Source organism: Ips typographus, linkage group LG3, assembly GCF_016097725.1.
Source record: "Ips typographus isolate SLU linkage group LG3, UJ_Ityp_2.0, whole genome shotgun sequence".
Lineage (NCBI taxonomy): Eukaryota > Metazoa > Arthropoda > Insecta > Coleoptera > Curculionidae > Ips > Ips typographus.
The window spans coordinates 5,460,676-5,482,771 of record NC_138424.1 but is presented as its reverse complement, the minus strand read 5'-3'; the positions used below and the strand labels follow the sequence as shown (position 1 = coordinate 5,482,771).

Below are 22,096 nucleotides of genomic sequence, written 5' to 3'. Positions count from 1 at the left end.
AGAACTAGTAATACGGGCATAAATTATTTTTAATTGTAAAAAATATGATTGAAAAAATCGGGTAAAAACTGAAAACCCATCTCTAAAAAAAAAGACAACAATGCTGTCAGATGTCGACGGCGACAACCACGTCAACAGTCATCATCAATGTCAAACGATCCAAATAACTATTTGCTATCTGACATATTTGACATTGTAGGGATTGGGAAATTAGTGTGGGTCTGGAAGAGAAATATGGAATGGGAGAAAAGCTGAGAGTGTGCAAAGTGTTTTGTGAAAAACCTGAAAATTCGTTTTTGTTGATATGATTTAAATTATTCGAGTTGAACTTTTCCAATTCTAAAATCAAGCAAATGAAGGCCAAACGGTCCAAAAGGATGGTGGGAATGATCATCCGTTCAAGGAAAACCATTGCAAAAGATGGGGTCGTTACGGTAAGTATCCAGTTTATTTGGTTGTTGTTTTTTCCATACAATTCTACACAGGAAAACTGGTTATACAAGGGATTTATGAACTGATTGTGAGACAAAATGGCTCAGTAATACATTCAATCACACAATCAAATAAGCAAGAAATGTCTTTACATTGTTCAAGTGTTTTTCTTGTAGTAAGTATGCAGATTGTTTCCTAGTGATTTAAACCAAACGCTGTTGCTGTTAAAAGGTTGTAAATTTCTCAATATTTTCACATAACTCCATTACTCATTTAAAGATTATAAGTAGTAGGTATCATAAAACTTCAAAGATAAGATTTGCAAAACTGAGAGAAATCTCTTTATTTTATAGTTGATTTTACATTATTTTTTGTATTTTTATCTGTACCATTATCCAATTTAGTAATAATAATTATTATGTAGTTAATCTCCACTAAATAGTTTAGGTTTAGTTTGTATTCTACAAAAATAAATTATCATTAGGATAATGACTTCCAGTTTGTATCTGACACCAAAAATTGATTACCTGTAATGTTATTGCTATAAATGCCAGTAATACTTATCAAATTAAGAGTAATAGTTTGAGTATATTTTGCCTCAATGTAATATACCCATGGGGGACTTTTCATTTTCTGCACCAGCTTCATAACAGGAAGCTTTGGTCTTTGGTGCTAATCAATAAGATTACAATAAAAATTCAATTTTGGTCAAATGTGGACTTACAACTTTTGCAAAATAGGATAAGGATATCTGCTTTATAAAAATTATTATTATTATATTGCTGATAATGCAGTGTTGTTATCAACGGTGACATTGGGGAGCATAACACCCCGTACACTAATTCCTAACATGCCAACTCATTAAAACCTTATGTTTTATTTAAATATTAGGAGCTGATTGAAAATTTGGTTGGCAATACTGGTAGAATGTAATTAGGTTGATGGTACAGTTTACACAGGTGAAATTATAAGTGAACAGTTAATTTTACACAATAGAAACCCAGTAATTTTTGTTTTCAGTTTCTTGTTGTATTCGAGTTGTTTTCAGTTGGTTTTTAGTTTTTTGTTTTAAATTGTCTGACAGATTGATATAACAAAAGTGTGACCCAGATGTGACTCTTGTATATTGTGTGAAAAATAAGTGAGGCAACAAGTGTGTCATTCTGTTTTTGTTTGTATTTTTGTAGCTGTTACACACACATAACAAATAAAGTATGCAAAGTTCTACATAGAAGCCCAATAATTGAAGCTGCTATCTTTCAGTCTTTATTATTTTGGTCCAAATCGAGTTATAATTTTTCTCAAATTACATTACATTGTCTTCAGCAGACTAAAACATGTCACTTACCTAGTTTTTTCATCTTTGTCAATAACATTTTGCTTTACAATGGTTCTCTCTCCTTATTATTGACTTTCTTTGTATTTTATTGAAATTTTCATACCTCTATATGAAAATATCTAGGTATCTATTTAAGTCTTAAATGTGGCACCCTATGATATAATTGCTGAAATTTTGTAGGGACTTTTGCTCCTGTAAAACAAAGTTTTTCTAGTTTTTAAATAGTACAGGGTATGTATTAACAATAACCAGAATGCTCTAAATTATCACAATTGTAAGACTTCAACTCAAAATGTTCTTTTTAATTGAAACAAGATTTAAAAAAAAGAATAGTCCTATCTATTATGTATTGGATTTTAGACAGTGTATGTCTGTCACAACTAACAAATAAAAAGAGGAGTTAGAGAATTACTGAGAATTTAAGAAGAATTATTCAAAAATCTGAGTATTTGTAAAAGAAAATAACGATAATTTACAGTTTTCCGTAAAATCTTTATGGAGAAAATGGCTTTGGGCCATCTCTATTTACCATGTCAAAAATCCAAAACAAATTTGTTCAAACACTCAATAAGCGAGTCAATAACCAAGATCAAACTAACCTAGTTTAGTTTAGGGTAGGTAACACAAGTTCCTGAAGAGAAGATAATAAATCACAAAACCTTGGGGTTATTTTAAAGTTTTTTTTAAATAAAACCCTACAACGAATTTAGTACTGTAATTTATGTAGTACAAAAATTAAGATTTTTAACCCCTTGTATTGATTATTATCCTGTTTCATAAACCAAGATTAAAAATTGTAGATAATAATTTCAAATTATTTTATGTGAGTTGTTAACTGAAATTATAATTTTATTGAATCCAAACTGGTTTGTACTACAATAAGCACGCACTTTAGATAAGATTTGAAGGTTGCAAAACTTAATTAAATGATATCAGGTGATTTAAGACTGGAAATCCAAATGGCATATTATTAGAATGTTACATATTTGTGTACTCAGAGTTAGGGAATTTATTGATTAAATTCCACTGTAATTTTAGTGTGTGATTATTTCCAATTTTCCTATAATTTGATATGATGTCATAGTTTCAGTGTTTTCTTTTTAACAGCTGGAAAAAGGAATTTCTGTCCTAACGTTAAAAGTCAATAGACAAGTTATTGATTAAAATTTGCGCCATCACCTTCAAGTCACTTAAAATTTAGCAATAAACAGATATTCATAATTAGTCAGAAAACTAATTTACGATGACTAAACTGGAATTAGAAACGAAATCGGAAAGCGCGTGTACCAGATGTATCATGACTATGTGTGTCTGCTGTGTACATATTAAATAGGTATGATGTGTGCATGAGATAACGAGTTTTTATCAATAAGATGATAACTAGAGATTATAGGAATCTGACAATATGGTTTAACAACAAAACGATTTCAGTTCTTCAACGTGTCATACTGTGATTATTGAGCATTTGAGTTAAATTGTAATACATTTATGGATTACTTTTTGCCAGCCTGCTGTTCTAGTTAACCTAGTGATCAATGGAATAATTTATTCACATGCGATTGTACAAATTATGACAGTAGTATGTGTATGATAGTGTTTTACTATTGTTTTAAAAGATATGTGCTCAACTTTAGGAGATTCAAGAAATGTTATTTAAGTTTTCCGGTGAGTACTAAGAACTATTTTGGCAACAAGGTGATTATTGTAGTTGCCTCAGCCTCCACTGCACTAATGTAATTCAACTTTTAACCATGACTAGGGTTTTTTTTTTAGTTTCAACATTTCTGAATATCATGTGAATTTATTAGTGTGACAAATATGTAGTTTAGCATTGATTGAAGGTCAATTACCCAATTAATCCTATTCTGAGAGCATTGTTTTAATCCCCCAATGTGTTTATTGATATAACCAGATTTGAGTTTTCCTTAACCTAGAGGACCATAATTTATACATTTGAATATTTGATTTTTTTCAATAATTATTAGAGTATAGAAGTAACTAAAAATTAACCATTACAGGATATTTATATGATATTTAAATTTATAACTAAAAAACCAAGTCATTAAATTTAAATTTCTTATCAGTGCTCAATAAGCATGATATCAAGTGGGAAAACATAAAATTAACATTACTAGTAATTTTGCTTATTTAAAATGTAAAACCTTTCTACAAAATGATTTTTAATCACCAGGAAAGAATGAGTTACTTTCTTGCCATGTGTAACTTATTTTTTAACTTTTTAATTTACATTATAACATGAAAATTTACTCTAAAATATGTACCTACACTTAAATCACTCTTTGTAATTATCATAATAAGCAATTCTGAAATTTTTTACTGTAGTCCAAAGAAAATATTACAATTTAGTAAATATGCAAATACAGCAGTTTGCTAATTGATACTTTACAGTGGGAACAATATTAAGTACCATACTCAACTAGAAATGTATAATGAGACCCCCTGTACTTAAACATCCATAAGAAAAAAAGAGGTTGATGATGGTATCTCAAAACTGAAACGTCGGAGCACTTTATTCAAAATGCAAGCAAAAGCAAAATTTTAATGTTGTTAATGTTGTTCAAATTCAGGTTGGGTATGACAAGAATTTGGTTCTTGCCTGTCAAACTGTGCTCAAAGTTGCATAAATCAGGGTTTAGAAAAGTTTTCTTGCTTCATTTGATACAGAATCTCAGATTTATGAGAGGTATTTTGACAGTGGTCACGTGACTGCTTAGCTAAATTATCCCCAAAAACCATGTGATATATGCGACTAATGTCAAAACTGTCAAAATTTAGGATTGGAACTCATTTGGTACAAGAAAAATTTTGTCAGAAAAAGTTTTACTTTATTTATTTCATTATTGATAAACCAAAATCTCGAAAACAAAAATAACAAATCAAAACAGCTTTTTATTCAGTCTTCATTTTTTAGGATCTAATTTTGACAATATTGACCGAAAATGACTTAAATGAAATTAATGACAGCCATGACAGGAAAATTCAAGCAAATTTCAATTAGATGTCCGTAAATGTACTGGTCAAATTGAAATTTACTGGTAAAACTGGTAAATTTAAATTAAAAATATAATTTACAAATGTATGGTGTCACAGTATGAAAATTGCCCTGTAATGGTTCAAAATTAAAGCTACTAAAGTCGAATTTTTCTACTGAAATATGCTCTTCTAGGATAATTAATTATTCATAAATTCAGAGTTTTTACTGTTTTCTCAAAGGAGACTTTAAGATTGAGTCTATTAAGAAAATTTAAGTTTAGGTAATTACGTTTACCAATTAAATCAAAACAGTTACTATAGAGACAATTTTGCGAGCAATTTTGATAAACTTTTTCATAAAAGTTCTGCATTTTCAAGTTTATAAATTTAAAAATGTTTGAAGCGTTTTCAGTATTTTGCTATGTTTGCCCAACATAAACTTCCATCAAAGATAGAGCATTCTTTGCATTCCAAATTTAGTTTTTCCAGGTGACTATTTGATATTACCATAATTAGGTTATCTTTGCTGCTTTATTGTGAAATTTCAGTTTGCTTCATTTTTATCTCTATTTTCTTTTTCTAACCAAACTACACAGTAAAAAAGAGATTGTATCTATTTGTTGTTATATTGATAAATTATATTCTTTTCGCACACAACACAGGAATCAAGAAAGCTTTACTAACACCAACTTTTCAGCCTACTTTACGTGCTCATTCATATTTACTAATACTCATACTAGGTAAACTTAAAATTGCAATATAAAATGGATTAGGTGAGATAAGGTGATGATCTAATCAGAGTAAAGATTAGCCGGCCCCCAAAAACAGCGTTTAAACTTGTCAGTTCATATTTCATCTAGGTCTTAGGAAAATCAATTATTTTTCTTTCACTAAAATTAACATGTCCGGTATAGAAAAACGCGAAGAAGATGATTGTAAAAATATTGATGAATCCGAAGTAGTCGAAACGGGTAATAGCCGCAGCAACGCGGTTAGAGCATTTTTAAAATTGTGGGTAAGTCGGCATGTTGTAAAAAAGGTAGATTATTCACTATATTTGACGATGTTAATATTGTCAGTTGTAACCTTATTCTTTAAAATATTTGTATTAACTGTCTTCCGTATTGTAGTAGGTTTGAAACTATTTGTTGTTGAATAAACCGCGGATGCCACGGTATACATAGAGATGGCCCAAGGGAATTTCCTCCACGAAGAATTTACGGAAAACTGTAAATTATCGAGAATTTTCTTTTACGTTCTCAGAATTTTGAATATTCTCTAACGCTTGTTGGAGCAACAACTCAGGAAAGCTGAGTGCATTTATTTGCGGCAAAAGTCTATTATAATCTATTACATTCTGGTTCCGGTTAAATCTGTACACTTACCTACTTTGACTGATTACTAGTGAAAACATTTGTTAGAACAGATATGTCACTAGGTGTACACTGACTATTGATTTGTAACTAGTGTTTAACTGTAACATTTTGGTTTCAGACCTCCGGCATCGGAAGCCCCTCACTGTACCACGCTTTGGTGGTGATTTTTTTAGAATTCTTCGCATGGGGCCTGCTCACCATGCCTCTGATATCCGTTTTGAAATCAACGTTCCCTGACCACACGTTCCTCATGAACGGACTCATCATGGGCATAAAAGGAATTCTAAGTTTTCTTAGCGCTCCTTTAATTGGTGCACTCAGTGACGTTTGTGGAAGGTACCCATCATAATAATTATCAAATCAAAGCCTGCGTTAAAAAGAAAGTTTTCAGGAAACTATTCCTTTTGGTTACGGTGTTTTTCACTTGCCTGCCGATACCGTTAATGGCCATCAACACTTTTTGGTTCTTTGCAATGATCTCCATATCAGGTAAGGAATGTTTTTCCACGTGAAACTGCAATAAACGCTGAGCTTTTTTTTCAATTTAGGTGTGTTTGCCGTGACTTTCAGTGTGGTGTTTGCTTATGTGGCTGACGTCACCGACGAAAAAGATAGATCACTGGCCTATGGGCTGGTAAGTGGTACTTTTGCCGCCAGCATGGTAATCTCACCGGCTCTAGGAGCTTATTTAATGGACCGGTAAGTTGTTGTCAATTACAAATGGGATGATGTTTTATGAGAAAACTGAAAAAGTTAAGTTAAAACGATGTTAGTTTTGCTCGAATTGATCATTAGATTTACACGAAATTACAGTTAATGGGTTTTCCAACCAGACAAATTTAGATTTGACTTAAAACCGTAATCTTGTCTATATTTAAAACATTAGATACACATGTTTGCGCTTTCATATAATTGTTTATTCATATAATAAAGGTACTCTTTTGACCACCATATGTACCAGAAGTTGCTTCTTCACTTCACTATTTTAATTGAAACACCTAAAACCCTTTCCATCTAGAATCAATTTAGGAATGTAATATTTGCCTCCTCTAAGGATATGGCCGAAGTAGGAAACTTTTCTTTCTTTAACGATGTTAAGTAGTTCTCGTTCGCAGCCTGCAGTTCTTAGAATTTCTTTATTCGTGGCATGTGCTGTCCATGGCACGCGCAAGAGTCTCCGGAGAGTCCACATTTTGAACGCCACGATCCGGTTCAGGGTTCTAACTTTGATAGACCACGTTTCTGCGCCATATGGTAAGATGGGCCATATGTAGCACTTTATTACCCGTAGTCTAAGTGCTAGAGAGAGACTGCGAGCTAATAGGAGGTTTTTAAGTTTGAAAAATGTTGCTTTTGCATAATTCGTTCTTAGTTTAACTTCTTCATCGCAGTCCCATCCTTCGTTGATCGTGGCATTCAGATATTTAAGCCGTGACACCCGCTCTATAGTTTTTCCGTCGATTGATTCAGGGCTGGCAGCCTATTACCATGAGTTTGGTTTTGGTAGCGTTGATTTTAAGACCAAAACGTTTACCCATATCTTCTATCCTATCCATCATTTTTTGGAGATCCTCTAAAGTTGCTGCTAACATTGCCGTATCGTCTGCATATCGTATATTGTTAATTGGAGATCCGTTAATCTTAATTTCTCTACTTTCTCCTTCCAGGGCCATTTGGAAGATCTTTTCCACGTATCACGTATCTGTTGTTAAGTTTTTGTTAACTTTTATCTCCGCGATTTGGCTCCAATATAGTTCCTGTATGATTCTGATGTCCTTGGCGTCTATTCCTATCTTGAGCAGTCTATTTAGGAGGATATCGTGTTTAACGTTGTCAAAGGCTTTCTGATATTTTTTTTGCTTGCTTTAAAAACTTGTTTTGAATGTTCTGTTCTGGTTTTTAAGTAAATTCAATTATAAATACTAAAATTAAATTATTTTTTTATAAACTCCTTCGGTCATAAGCTTTGATTCTATTCTTAGAACTAATATTAATACTATTAGTAAAATTAAATTTTGTTTTATAAACCAGACTACACCCAAATTAATGGAGGTGACAGGGTGACCTCATTCTGTGGGTATGGGAGCCCCCAATCGTGAAACATTTTTTGGATTTAATATGTCGGTTGGTTGCTGAGGGCAGATCAAGGACAAAATTTGGATTTTCATTTAGATACTTACACTTTTTTTATGTAAGTTACCCTATAGTTCTCTTGAACGGTTTTCCAGAAAATGGCGTATGGTAATTACTGTTTTACACAATTCTTAGAATAGAAAAGTATACTTGAATGCTTAAAAATGCAGAGAAATTAGCACCTTACGTTCAACTGAGTTTGACGTTATCTACTATTTGGTTGTTTAGCGGCTGCAACAATGTGATTGTCGCGAAAAAGGTTAAAGAAGGTCTTTTCTACACGATTTTCAGCGGCCATTTTACCAAAAACCATTGAAAATAAGTATAGGGTATGCTACATAAAAAAAATGATTAGAATTTTGTAGAGAACTGAATTACAAAAAAGAGGATTTTCCATTTAAAAAAGTTGGCTTTGGTATGATAATTTTTTTTTGAATCATCCTGTTAAATAAAAATTGACGATTTTTCAAAAAATAAACAAAAATGAATTTTAAATAATTATATGCATAATACATTTGCCGCTCACTATATAAATGATAAGATCATAGAACTAACATTTCTTTATAGGTGGTCAGTCTCTCTAGTTGTCGCTCTTGCCACTGCTGTAGCCATTCTGGATGTATTTTTCATCCTTGTTGCCGTTCCCGAATCCTTGCCAGAGAAAGTACGCGCATCTCCTATTAGTTGGGAACAAGCAGATCCTTTTGCCTCTTTACGGTAAGTAGTTACCCTGTTCTACTAACTTCGTTAGTAACTTAAACGAATTTGTATGCAACAGGAACGTAGGTCAAGATCCGACAATATTGCTGATCTGTATAGCTGTGTTCCTGAGTTATCTGCCCGAAGCTGGAGAGTACAGTTGTATTTTCGTCTATCTAAAACTAGTCATGGGATGGAGCGATAAAACGGTAGCGGTCTTTGTGGGACTGGTCGGGCTGCTAGCTGTTATAACACAACTAGCATTAGGTAAGGATTATTGATGCCATTAAATAAATATAAATTGGCTGTCAAAAACAACACTTGTTTATAATATCAACTCAATTTGCAGGAATATTAATAAAAAATTTGGGAGCCAAACACACTATCATGCTTGGACTAGTATTTGAAATGCTGCAATTGTTGTGGTACGGGTTCGGTACCACCACATGGATGATGTGGGGTGCCGGAATTCTGGCTTCGATCGGTTCTATAACATATCCCGCCATATCTTCCTTCGTTTCCATACATAGTACCGCTGATCGACAAGGAGTAGTCCAAGGTAGATAATTTTGGTATTAAAATATATCGGTGTAAGTTTCAAGCTTGATTTTGCAGGTATGGTAACTGGAATGAGAGGACTTTGCAACGGAATGGGTCCGGCAATGTTTGGGGTTGTCTTCTACATGTTCCACGTCGATCTGAATGAAGGGGATAGCAGTCATAATGCCACCCATTCTACGCAAGTTTTCGAATCCTATACTCAGGTAAGTTTTGATAAATACGTAATTTGTTTATTTTAACTAAATACAGGTAAATTAATAGTTGTTTTGTTTTGTTCTTTGGTTATCAAGCTGTATAAAGGACAAAACGCGTCAGGGCGATTGATACCCAAAAAACACCTCATAATTTTTAACAGATAACCTACTTATTGTAGTTTTCCTTTTTTTAATACTAATACTGGTATGCAGGGTGTTACTTTAATACTATAATGCGTAAAAATAAAATAATAATCCCGAAAGAAACAAGTTGAGACAGAGATTAGGATTACTTGAACTGAAATTTTATTTTTATAAAGCTTTATTATAATGTTACACTTTACTGGTTTTTTTTTGATAAGTGAGCCTTCGTATTACTGGGTTGCGGTGTTGTGCACTTTTTCCCTAAATTTCAATCTGGTTATGAGGCCTTTGTAACAATAAAAATAAAAGTTTGTTATTTAACTCAATATTTTGATGTAATCCTGTTGCAAAACAGTTATTACGAACCCAAACAACAAAGTATTAGCACAATAATGGTGTTGGCGATTTATTTTTTCTATTATTGATTGGAATTTTTATTATCAACTCAAAACATTTTACAAATATTACTAATCTGTAATCTAACATGAATATGTGAGAGTATCAAAATAACTAATTCGGACAGTAGGACTAACTTTCAAAAATGTAGTGCATTGTTACGAGAAAACAATGTGTTTCGCTCATTAAAAAATATAATTAAAGGTTGTCAAAAGCAATATGAGCAAAATGCCACTTTAATTATTATGAGCCCCTTGGAAAAGTTAAACGAAAGTTATCGGGTTTTCGGAATAAAATGCTATGTGTATCCCTACAAAGGCAACGTCGCAAAGCTCAAGAAGTTTTTAATTCGTGTGGTTGTCAAAACGTGACGATTTGAACTGGATATGACCACAGCTATGACGTTTAATAACAGGCTTTTAGTCACCTGGCAGCTGTGAAAACTTATTAAACAATAGTCAGGTCTATTAGGTTAATCACGCCGCAAATTGTTATTCGTAACTATATGGAGTTAAATTTGGCAGTTGTGACGTTAAATGCTAGTTAAAGACATTCAATTTGACAGTTATGACACTTAATGACATCTCACAGCGTGGCTTATAATGAGACACCACTTGTGATAACTATTAAAACTCATTCAGCAGTGGCCCAAAACTAACAAATGCAAAACAGTTGTACCTTGTATTAACACCTCGATAGAGCCCAAAATTTCACATTTGTGAGGTTGGGGACACTAAGGCCGGGATTACCCAACTTTATAGTCATGTGTGTTGTAATGAACAAAAATTAAGTTTATGATTACGACTATGACTAAGAAGTTGGGTAAACCCGGCCTAATATATTTCTTACGTCGGCAGCTGTCAACTGTCAAACCTCATTCAGCGCTAACATACAACTATGGAATACGCGCATTTTGATAAATAGCAATACAAGTTGTATTCAGCCATAAATACATAGAGAACTTTGGGTCCCATTCGTTTTCAAGCTCCATGGAGCATCAGAGAGTCTCTCTCTTATTTTGAAACGCCAATAGTTTCAGGTCACTAATTATCGGGTTTCGACACATAAGACAGCTGTCACGTGACCTAAGAAAAGTATAAAAGTGTTCCTTAACATCAGATCTGTTGAATTTGGCTCCATAAAGCTGTAAACCCTACGATACAGTGTGGTCCTTCCAGTTGATGTAAATTTATTAGCTTTTTCTTCATCATTTTCTTAAATTCTTTAAATTCTCTTGGCATTTTATTAAAAAATACACTTCTGAGGATCTTGCATCTCAGGGTAATACTAAATTTTAACTTTCAGCTGGTGCCGGGACCGCCATTCGTCTTCGGCGCTTTTCTAGTCATTTGCGCTATATTTGTCGCTTCATTCATTCCGACCAAGTCGGTGATAGACAGCAGTAAGTGTCTTTCAACACCTTCAATACAGAACAATCGATTAAATCATAATATTGCAGACATTCCATTGGATACCCACTACGAAATGGAGAGGGGTCAAAGGGTACCGGGGGCACTCAGTCCCTTGATGGCGGGCCGAAGCATACACGACGCCGCCATACTATAAAAACAAGTCCTACAAGTCTGTGCGTATCAAAAGTTCTAGAGATTAAGTGTGATCGACAATTAGTTTTTAAAGTGTTTGGAAGACTTGTTGGAAATGAAGAGTTTACGGTTGTTTTTTCTTGGTTGGTGTTGATTGTAAAGGTTGCACTGTAAATATTAGTGATTTGGAGTCTGACGTATGATTGGCATGGGAACTATTGCTCGGACAGTGGTTTCTGTGACAATGATGGGAACAAGATGATGTCACATGTGATGCGGTGTTTTTGTCCTGCCCGATTTTTCAGTAAAGTTAGGTAGACCACCAGTAACAAAGCAATAATTCGGTTTGAGCTTTCGATGTGTACTAAAATAAATATCATCACTTTTTTTCAACAACTCTTAGTAAAAATTCTAAGCTGTTTTAAGCTATTTCACTTTACAGCCTGCTCGTGATTCTAATGAAATTATAGAAACTATTAGTGTAATTAAGAGCAGTGTTATTAAAGTTTTGTCAGTTTTAACTTTAATAATACAACCCTAAATCAAGTTTCTAGTTCCACTGCTTTCTACCTAATTAAAAGTGAATAAATTGTCTATTTTCCATCGACATTCTGTAAATACCAACACTTGGACACTTATTTTATATAAATGCTGGCTTGAAGTTGGACATTTTCCAGTCAATTTTAAAGAATATAAAATTAAACCTTGCTCAGTATTAATACAAAAAAAAACGTTTTAAATTTTACAAACAGTAAATGAAAAAGTGGCGAGTTTAAATAACTTTATTTAGCATTTTTGAGCCCTCCTATTTAGGGTGTTTTGTATCAGAATCCAAAAGAGCCGGAAGTGAACATATTTTTGTTATTAATAGGTTCTTTTAACAGAAACTATTTGTCCTGTGAAAGCAGTTTGCTTTTTTACGTTTTATTTTTATTTACTTTTACACGAATACCTAAACTATTTAGGTACAGAGTTAGTATTCGTATATTTAGACAGAAAGTTTTAGGGCTTGTCCTAAATCACCAGAAAATATTATTGAATAAAATAAAAAATCATGGCAAAGGTAAAAAAAAGTACAAAGTGATAAAATGTTGATGGATATTTTATGATTAGTTAATAGAAATTTTTCTTCCGATTCCAAAAATATATACAGTATGTCCAAGATTCGATTATCTATACTGAGATCTCGCTTCCCGTAAGGGCTACTGCAAAGGCTAAATGGGGAAAGTTTTAGAGAATTTAATAGTCCATCCAACATCGTTTTAAAAATATTGAATTTTTGCTTTGTTTTTGAATTATTTTCGAAAAATCAAACACGACAATTTTCAAAAAAGTGCTGTATTTTCGCTAATTTTTAAAATTTGGCTTAAACATTGTTAACAGCAACTTTTTTTATCTAGTTAAAAAGAGCACTTTTTTGCATTAAAATGATGTAATACATGTTACAAAAAAAGTACTTTTGAATGAATGAATGAATGAAATGTAAAAATTGTAATTTTACTGTTTTTAAAAACACAATTGCCATGAATAATTTATCATTCTTTGTTTGAAGAAAATTATTTTCGTCAGAGACAACTTTTGCCGTATTTGTCAAAACACTAACAGACGCAACAAGTTGATAATTTTGCGGGCTTTTATTTTCAAATTTTGGTTCTACCAATAGGAAATAAGTGACGTCAGACGCAAAACGCGGTTATGAGAAGCTTTAAACAACAGTCAAATTACGTAATCGTGACGTCAAACTCGCTCTACACGCTCGACGGAGCGTCAAAACGAATGCATTCAAAAGTGCGGTTAAATTATCATTTGACGTAATTTAACAAAACAATACATTGATCAACTGTCAAATAACGTCACCGTGACGTCAAACACCTAAACAAATGTGTCCAAAGATGTGGTTAAATTATCATTTCACGATGACCTATTCTAACAAATACATTGTCATCAACTGTCAAATTACGTCATTGTGACGTCAAATGCAACGTTTCAATATCTTGCTCATGGCAACCGTTATTTTGAAAAACAAAATGACAATGTTTACATTCCATTTACTCAAACTAAATGTCAACTTATTATATATTTTTGGTATAAGAAGAAAACGATCCATTATTTAATCACAAAGTATAAGTACAGGGTGTTACATTAAAAGTGTATTTTTCGTATTTTTTTTCACGTTTGCTATGGTCTTTAATTTTTTATTTCAATAACTTTTTCTGTTGATTTAGGAGAAGTCCTATAAATTTTGTATTAACAGTTTTTTTCCTACTTGTAAAAGTCGCAACAAGCTGTCTAAATATACACACCAACGTTGTACAGTGACATTAAGCCTGGTTTGTAAAACAAAATGTAACTTTAAATGTAATTATAACTACTGATTGGTTTTCCATGAAATTTAAAATTTTCATTATGTTTAAAAATCATGTGAAGTCTTAAGCAGAAATTAAAACTATTTTCTTTTTAAACCCTTAAAAACATTAAGAAAGGTTACTTTTCAGAAAACTGTAGGGTAAAATTATGAGTTTTATAAACACCCTTATTTACCTATAACTACTGATTAGTTTTCCATAAAATTTAAAATTCTCTGAAAGCGAAAGCAATATTTAATCATGTGAAAATGTTAAATTATGAGTTTTATAAACACCCTTTTTTTCCAATGTTATAAAGCCATTGCTTATTATAAAGTTAAAATTTCTTTTATAAACTAGACTTTACACTAAGTGTTTTTGAAAACTTACTCGAATTAATTTGGTCACTTTCAAATCTGTGTGACATCTTCACTTAACTCTCATTTAAAATGATTAGGTTACTCTCGAATAAGTTTCTGAAAACGCCATATGTCACTTTGTGGAAATTTTTGGTATTTTAAAGTGGTAAGACCCCTTCAGCTCCAGATAAATTTATTTTTAGGATAATTTCCGTCCGGAATAAAATTATTCTGAAGTGAAAATGGTCTATTTATAAATTGTCTTGTTATCTATGCCAAACATGTTTTGTTATCTGTACAAACTACTTTAATTTTAAGCTTTATACAATATTTTGCCATTTTTTTTTCTAAAGAAGACTTTGTTGTCTTGTCAATAGGAGACATTTTGATAATGACAAAAGTGGAATTTGCAAAAGTAGCCCGTACAAGGTATTTCGGTCGTGCCAACGCTTTATTAGGGATTTCACATGAGTTTGCGGCTTACATACTGTAATAACCCAAAACAATTAAATGTGTGCAACTCTTCGCATTCTAAACCAAGAATAAGTTTTTTGGCTGTGGTAATTTTTAGTTTTCTTCGGTTGTGTCCTAAATACCTTGCTCCAAGCTCGAATGGTCAATGTTTTGGTAATTTTTCCATATTAAACCCGTTAATACACAAAAACATTGGCAATTCGGGCGATATAATATACGGACTAGATAATGGAGGTGACTTGAACTTATTGAATCGCCAGCAGTTCATATTATTTCGGTCACACCCTAAGACGCCTCTATCTCTAATAACTAAGTATTTATTTCTAGGTTTGTATACATATTTTTAACTATGTGACAAGGTAGTATGTAATAAAAAAAATGTTGATAAAGTAAGAAGTATTTTAGGGAGTAGAGAGCATCCATTATTGAAAAGAGAAATAAATTAACGTTTATGTAACACTTTGTCTGTAATTTCAAGAATATCCCTCCATTTTTATGAAGGAAATGGAATAAAAAGTTAATGTGACAAAATTGTCAGAAAAGATTGCAGTTACGGTCGTCTAGCGGCCATTTCAGAAACTTGAAAATATTTTATACTTTTATTGGCCTCCACAATGGATAGTTTTTCAATTATAGTCAAAATTTTACCCATCTAAAATGACGTCAAGCAGGTGAAAAAACACGCATATCTTGGGATAGTTTTCTGTGACTATTCACACTTACTGGTCCATTTCCACTTAAAACCAATAGTTTGCATCATATTTGCAAGGCAGAAATGGCCCTGCAAGTTTTTAAATGTTCTCCAATTTGGTCTAATAATTCTTTTTCCGATAACTCTTCTATTCAGAAACTAACAGGGTAATTGTACTTCTATTCAGAAACTAACAGGGTAAATGAATAGAACGGATACCAGAAACGATTTTGTAGATATATGAACTACTGTCTATATTACCCTAATTACTTATTGTATCTGACACGTTTACGGAATTAGTCAAAAAAACAAAACGTCTAATTAGCATATGATTATAAAGAAAAACAAAACATTTTCCAAAAGTTATCAAAGATATCTTGCCATCTTCCATAATGTACTTAAAAGAATAAAAGTATGTATGTATCAATGAGATATTTAATAGCTGTTCTTATGAAAACAATAAGTAATGCTTCAAAATTATCAAAAAAATAGTTTGTCAGTGCTACTGAATTAAATTCTTATCGCTAGTTTATCTGCGTGTGAAGTACCAACGAATGAATGACAATTAACATTTTAACCACTTAAATACTAACACAAACGATTATAACGTATACTTACAGGATTAGAACGCTAATCAAACACACTGGTTTGGCTGTTAAAATTGAACATTTTATCATGATTCAGATTCACGTTAAATTCATAGGAATCCTTGGGAAAACAGACATCGTTTGTAGGACGCTGCGAAGCTTGCATTTCAAAATTATTCCCATCCATAACGACCGTTATATCATGTTCATTGATACAAGTATCGATTCTCCTGTTTCTGAAGTTAATCATATTGGTATTTTCCTCAAAGATGTGTTCATTATGTTGATGATGATTATCATAATATGGTCTGGTATAGTGTTGACACTAAAATTAAAAGAACTGCAAACTTTTCAATAGTTATAGTTTGAAGTATAAGAGTCCCAATCCATAGAAGCCAATAAAAAGCTGGGCTAGAACAGGTTTTTGTTGTTGTGGTTGTTAACGGAAGTTGTCAGTTCATGTCAATGTCAGTTTGTAAACAAAAGTAATCTACAGTGCGAAATAAAAGTATCAAGTGGGGTTTTAGTGGAAAAACGTTACATTTGGTGTCACAAGTGGGATACGAATATCCAGGAAGAAGAAATAAGAGCCCGAATCTAAGAGAAAGCAAAGAAACAACAAGAAGGTTGAATGCTCGTGAGTAAATGAAAGTCAAAACCGTAAATTTGAAGAGATAAAAGCAATTCAAGATAGCAAGTTGGAGGAAATACAAGCTGCCCAAAGTTCGAGGCGAAGCTGGATATGCAAGCTAAGAACACAAACTAGAGGAAATGCAAGCCAGTCAAAACCATATAAGCTAGATGACCTAAAAGAACAAATCAAGGACCAAGAACAAAAACTAGATAGTGAGATTAGTGAACTGAAAAGTGATATGGTAAGCAGGAACACTACAGAGGAAAAAGTGCCAAACTCTTTGAAGAAGTGACAGTGCGAATAGGCGGAGTAGACGAAACTGTTCAGAACTTGTCAAGAGAAATTGACAAGTTGCAAGAACACTGAAACCAACATTATTTACCAGCCCAAACGCTTGTTCAAATATTAAGCCTCCAGTTTATGATGATAAGACCTAAAAACAGTAGGAGGCAAACAACTGGGCATCGAGTGACAAAAGCACCGCCATGGTTTTATCACTCAGAGAGAAAGCACTGGAGGTTTTGCAAACCGTGGATGAGAGCCGTTATAAGAATTACAGCCTTAATTCAACATCTAGAAATGAAATTTGGGAATAAGCATCTGGAACAAGTGTACGAGGCTCAGTTGTCAAGCAGAAACTAGAGAAAACAAGAAACTTTGCAGCAGTCTGAAGCTGATATGTCCGTCTAGTTTGTCTGGCTTACCCAACACAACAGAGCGTTTGGCAGTAAGAGGCCTAAAGGCGTAAGGGGCCTAAAAGATCGTGACACTGAGCAAGACTAGCCAGGTGCAAAACATTACATACTGTACCTGCCTACGCTTTGAAGAATAGAAAAGCGGAATAAAGAAAAGAGGCAAAACAATCGTAGTATGCAAACGAAGCCAGTTTCCCATTTTTTTGAATGCTAGAATTGTGATGAGAAAGAGAACATTCGACCTCAATGCCCTAAACCGACAAGAATAGACAACCAGAAAAGGTGCGAAAAGACAAAACAACCAAAAAAAGCCGTTTACACAATTCTTGAAATGCTGGAACTGCGGTGAAAAAAGACATAAACAACATCAGTGGTCCAAACCAGAAGGAATGGTGAATCTGGGAAGATAAAGACTAGGCAATCATCAGAAGTAAAAGCAGACCGAAAATCATGATCAAGCTTCACCTACAGTTATTAAGGTAGCTCGACTTCAGCAAAACAATACCAGCTTAGTAGGTAAAGGGCAAGGTTTCCGGAAGAAATTGTCAAATGGTTGTCGACACTTGCACTTTCTCCACCATAGACCAGACATTGTGAAGCATTGCAGAATTGTTGATACTGGAACAAAGTTTATCCATGAAGCTAAAATAAATTTTAGACACTATGAATTCAGTCATTTGGTTCTCAATGGCCTTTTGGTCAACATAAGCGATGATGTACTGATCGGTCTGGACCATATGAAACAACATAAATTCCATTTTGGAAAATAGTGTCACCAAGGCAGATCGAGAAGAGACCGGTGTGAAAATGACCGAGTAGAAAAAACCCAGAGATTCAGAAATCTTATGTTGCAAAGAAATGACTTACCCAGAGCCGTAGAGTCACGAAGATCTTGTCTGGGGGCTTATTCTTGAAAGCAGGGAACGGAATTCTCAAAAGAAGTGTAGATATCTGAAACGTCGTGCAGGAGAGTAGCTGTGAGGACTGACACCGTCAGGAAAACAATGATTTGTCAAGACGTCAACTTAGAAAAAAATCCTGTTAAACGGATTCCTGAACACGTTCGACGAGAGAAAGAATTTGGTAGAAATTATTGAACAAGCAGATGCTATGCCAGAACCAGTAGCAGAGGAATTTAAACTGCTGAACGTATCTGGTTACATAATCAAGTTCGAAAGGAAGGAAAATCGGCCTAGTTACAGAAGTCTTGGGAAAAACCATACAATGTTAAGAAGCAAATGAAGAAGAAGAGTGACCATAGAATACAGCAAGGACCTCAAGTAAAAGTGAAAGTTTTGTACTTGAATACACTCTCACACTATCCAACCACTAAAAGTTGGTCTAGGTAGTGCTCGATCTTGTAAACAAAAGTATTTGCGAAATAAAAGAACGTGGTGTTTTAGTGAAAAAACAGTCAAATATGGATTAGGATCTGGCAATCACGGTGACGTTTATTTTTATGTTTGCTGGTTTGCCTTGTTGATGTGACATTAAAATAATAAACTGACTTCTGTCAGTAACATTTTCAGTTTTTTTTTGTATAGGTACTCGAAAATGAAATGGTACGATGAAGATTCCTGCATTCCCCCGAATTAAAAAAAGTAGCAAATGGTGCACAATGGTCACATCGAGAAATCATAACCAGCAACCATTAATAGACGTCACAGTTATTGTTAACCTAGTTTTTCCCTGTATTTAACTTTTTTGGCCGTTGTTAGTGACACTGGTCGAAATTCACGTCCGTTTTAACAAAAAAAACTTTTTACAAGAAAAACTAACCTCATGGAACGGCATTGAATTTGCCACTTCTCCATACATATTCACAAAATGAATGCAATTTTGAAACGGCGCTTCAGCATTTCTTGCAGGAGTTCTTGTAGTTTTGGCCATCTGTCTAAAACATTCATTCTCCACGTGAATTTCTTCGCCGTCATCAAATTTGGAGCAAAACTGCACTTTCTGCTTTCGGTTTTTGCTGTCTTCCTTCAACATTATTGCTGGTTCAAGTTGGTTTTCTTCTATTTTAGACGTGGCAATTTTTTTGTTAGGAGTGCAGTAAACCCACTTTCTGGGCGGTACTAGAATTAAGTTGTCCGCATCTCTATTCTCCTCTGTCAAATCAACATCATCAGAGACATTCAAATCTTTTTTTACTACTTTCCCTGCTAAGACTGCATTAGCCTTTGAGACTTCGGCCTGTATACGTTTCTTAGCTTGTTCTACAGAATTTTGCTTGAAACTCACTTGGATGGCCTGGACAATCTTTCTGCAGAATGTTTTTCTGTAACTTTCTTCAGTAGCAAACTTTTTACTATTTGGAAGTGTGGGACTGGTTTGATGATAGCAAGTTTGTTCCAATTCTGCATCTTCATTACATAAATGTACTTCACTGTTTCTAGGAACCTCATCATCAAACATGCTGGAACTGTTATCTGACTTATCGCTACTATACGCAGGACTATGTCCTTTTTGTCGTTTTGAATACTGGCGATTGATGTTTTTGAAGATACTTTTTGATCTTTTTTGTTTCCTCTCTTTTCTATTAAGATCACCATAATTATTGCAATTACGGTCACGACTGCTGCTCTGGTTTGTGAGTATTCGTTGTGAACGTCTCAAGTTGCTTTTCTGGCCTATCAGATCCTGGAAACTTTCGCTGAACATATTTTCTGTATTCTTGCTTTGAGCTAATAATGAATTTACATCATAGAAACAATATGCTTTAGTCATATTCATAGTTATCTTACTTGTATTTTTTACTACTGTGCTTGTCTGATAGCCTGTGTTTACAAATCCAGGAAGAAACTAAAAACATTAAATAATAAGTTTTCTATATACATGGTGCTTTCAAAGTGACCCATCATTGGGATCTTAGAAATATCAATAGTTAAGTACTTTGTTCGTTAAATGGAGAAAAAGTTGCCCCACTTAGTACCTGTTAAGAATGTGTCTTAAAATCCAAGATATCTACAGGAGTTATTGATTTATTTGACAAAAGGTCACATCAACAAAATTTTCATGACTTGATGGGGGAGTTTGCTGACAAATCCACTATTTTTATGAAATATCTAAGAAAGGGTGCAAGATAGGTATAGGAAAGTCAAGAGGAAAGTATTAACAATAACTAGCCTTCTTACCAGGAATTCTAAAATAAGATTAGAAAAACTAAGATTAGACTGTTCAATTTGAAAATCAAAAGTTGGTGTTCTTTTCAACCACAGACTACATAAACTAAAAAAACACAAAGTATAGAGTACCTACATAATAAAAAAAGTTTTATTAGTTATGCTATGTTTTCAACTGATCTGGCAACACCACAAAGTCCAAAATATTTCACAAAGAAAGTTATCATCCCTATACCATATTATAGAGTTGTTCTCTAGATACTTTTAATCAGGCTTTTAATATACCATCATCAGCTGGAATCACCCTGTAGATTAAAGTCCTAGTGCTTAAAAAACTTAAACTTCTACACTAAATAAACTTTCAGAATAATGCTTTAATTCTACCATAAGGAGGCTAATTTTCTGCAAACTACCTACTGGTAACTATCACCTCGGGTATCACAGACACAAAAGTGGTGTAATAAGAAGGAATTCATTTTGCATCATAAACATTTTGCTTAAAAAACTTACTGTGATTCCCTGTCTCATTCTGTTCTTCACATAATTCGACTCTTTTAGATGGGCTTTTTGCTTGACATGATCCTTCTTTTTCGGTCCCAAAGATTTTAGATTTTGTCTTGTGAACCTTGGCATGTCTATGCTAGTTAATAGACTTGTCCTATTTTCTTTATAAAATTCCGGTTTTGTACGGTTAAGGTGGAAACAGGCTCTAGACTAGTGTTCTTAGCCCTCTAGCCCTGCAAAATATAAATTTAATGTTAAGAGACGCGCAGACTAGGCAATAAAAAGCGAAAAGGTTGTATTTACCTAAAGTGTATATTTCACGAAAGGAAGTGAGGTTTGCTGGTTTATTGAAGTTGTAACGGCACCATTCTGTTAACGTTTTATTTAATTATTTGAGCATCAAAACTTTTAGCAGAATACTAGTTTGAAAATGTCGGGAAAACAGCCATGACACTTGTTGTGTTTTTTTGGATCTGTCAGAATTACATCAATGTCAAAATTAAGTGCAGTGTTGCCAGGTAGGGTTTTCGTTGCTATGTTGCTATAAAAACAATGGCCACATTCGTTTTCAAGCTCTGCGCGTTTTTGACGTCACGATGACGTAATTTAGCAAAACTATAATTTGAGCAACTGTCAAATTACGTCATTGTGACGTCAAAAATGCTCTGCTCGCTCCACGAAGCGTGAAAACGAATGCGGCCAATGCTTTTATCTTGCCATGATTCTCTATAAAGACGTTAAAACTGAGTTGTTTGATAAGTAAAAAACTCACTTATTTGACGTTTTAGGTAAAAACGCTATACAGAGGGTGTTCAAAAGAGAATTTCAAGGACTACAAATTGGTATATCGAACCACCCTATAATTGTCAA

At 33.5% G+C, this 22,096-nt stretch overlaps 2 protein-coding genes across 7 annotated transcripts; one reads left to right on the top strand and one right to left on the bottom strand.

Annotated features, from left to right (window-relative positions):
• The first annotated feature begins 173 nt into the window (after positions 1–173).
• LOC145726253 (solute carrier family 71 member 1) lies at positions 174–15,447 on the top strand. 3 transcript variants are annotated; one of them, XM_081975270.1, is made up of 10 exons: positions 174–434; positions 6,260–6,477; positions 6,533–6,630; positions 6,690–6,840; positions 8,842–8,991; positions 9,053–9,240; positions 9,323–9,532; positions 9,589–9,737; positions 11,574–11,670; positions 11,728–15,447. In XM_081975270.1, exons 1-10 carry the CDS (start codon positions 354–356, stop codon positions 11,832–11,834), a joined length of 1,449 nt encoding a protein of 482 aa, XP_081831396.1. In that variant the 5' UTR covers positions 174–353; the 3' UTR covers positions 11,835–15,447. The 3 variants fall into 3 exon arrangements, with proteins under 3 accessions (XP_081831396.1, XP_081831395.1, XP_081831394.1); XM_081975269.1 differs by lacking the exon at positions 174–434 and adding an exon at positions 3,203–3,436; XM_081975268.1 differs by lacking the exon at positions 174–434 and adding an exon at positions 5,632–5,780.
• LOC145726254 (uncharacterized) lies at positions 6,749–21,701 on the bottom strand. 4 transcript variants are annotated; one of them, XM_081975272.1, is made up of 6 exons: positions 21,530–21,700; positions 21,233–21,459; positions 20,345–20,402; positions 19,377–20,284; positions 16,300–16,593; positions 6,749–6,885 (listed from the first exon to the last, which is right to left on the bottom strand). In XM_081975272.1, exons 2-5 carry the CDS (start codon positions 21,353–21,355, stop codon positions 16,312–16,314), a joined length of 1,371 nt encoding a protein of 456 aa, XP_081831398.1. In that variant the 5' UTR covers positions 21,356–21,459; positions 21,530–21,700; the 3' UTR covers positions 6,749–6,885; positions 16,300–16,311. The 4 variants fall into 4 exon arrangements, with proteins under 4 accessions (XP_081831398.1, XP_081831397.1, XP_081831399.1 ...); XM_081975271.1 differs by lacking the exon at positions 6,749–6,885 and having other exon boundaries at positions 16,103–16,593; positions 21,530–21,699; XM_081975273.1 differs by lacking the exon at positions 6,749–6,885 and having other exon boundaries at positions 16,103–16,593; positions 21,233–21,451; positions 21,530–21,699.
• Positions 21,702–22,096: the final 395 nt, after the last annotated feature.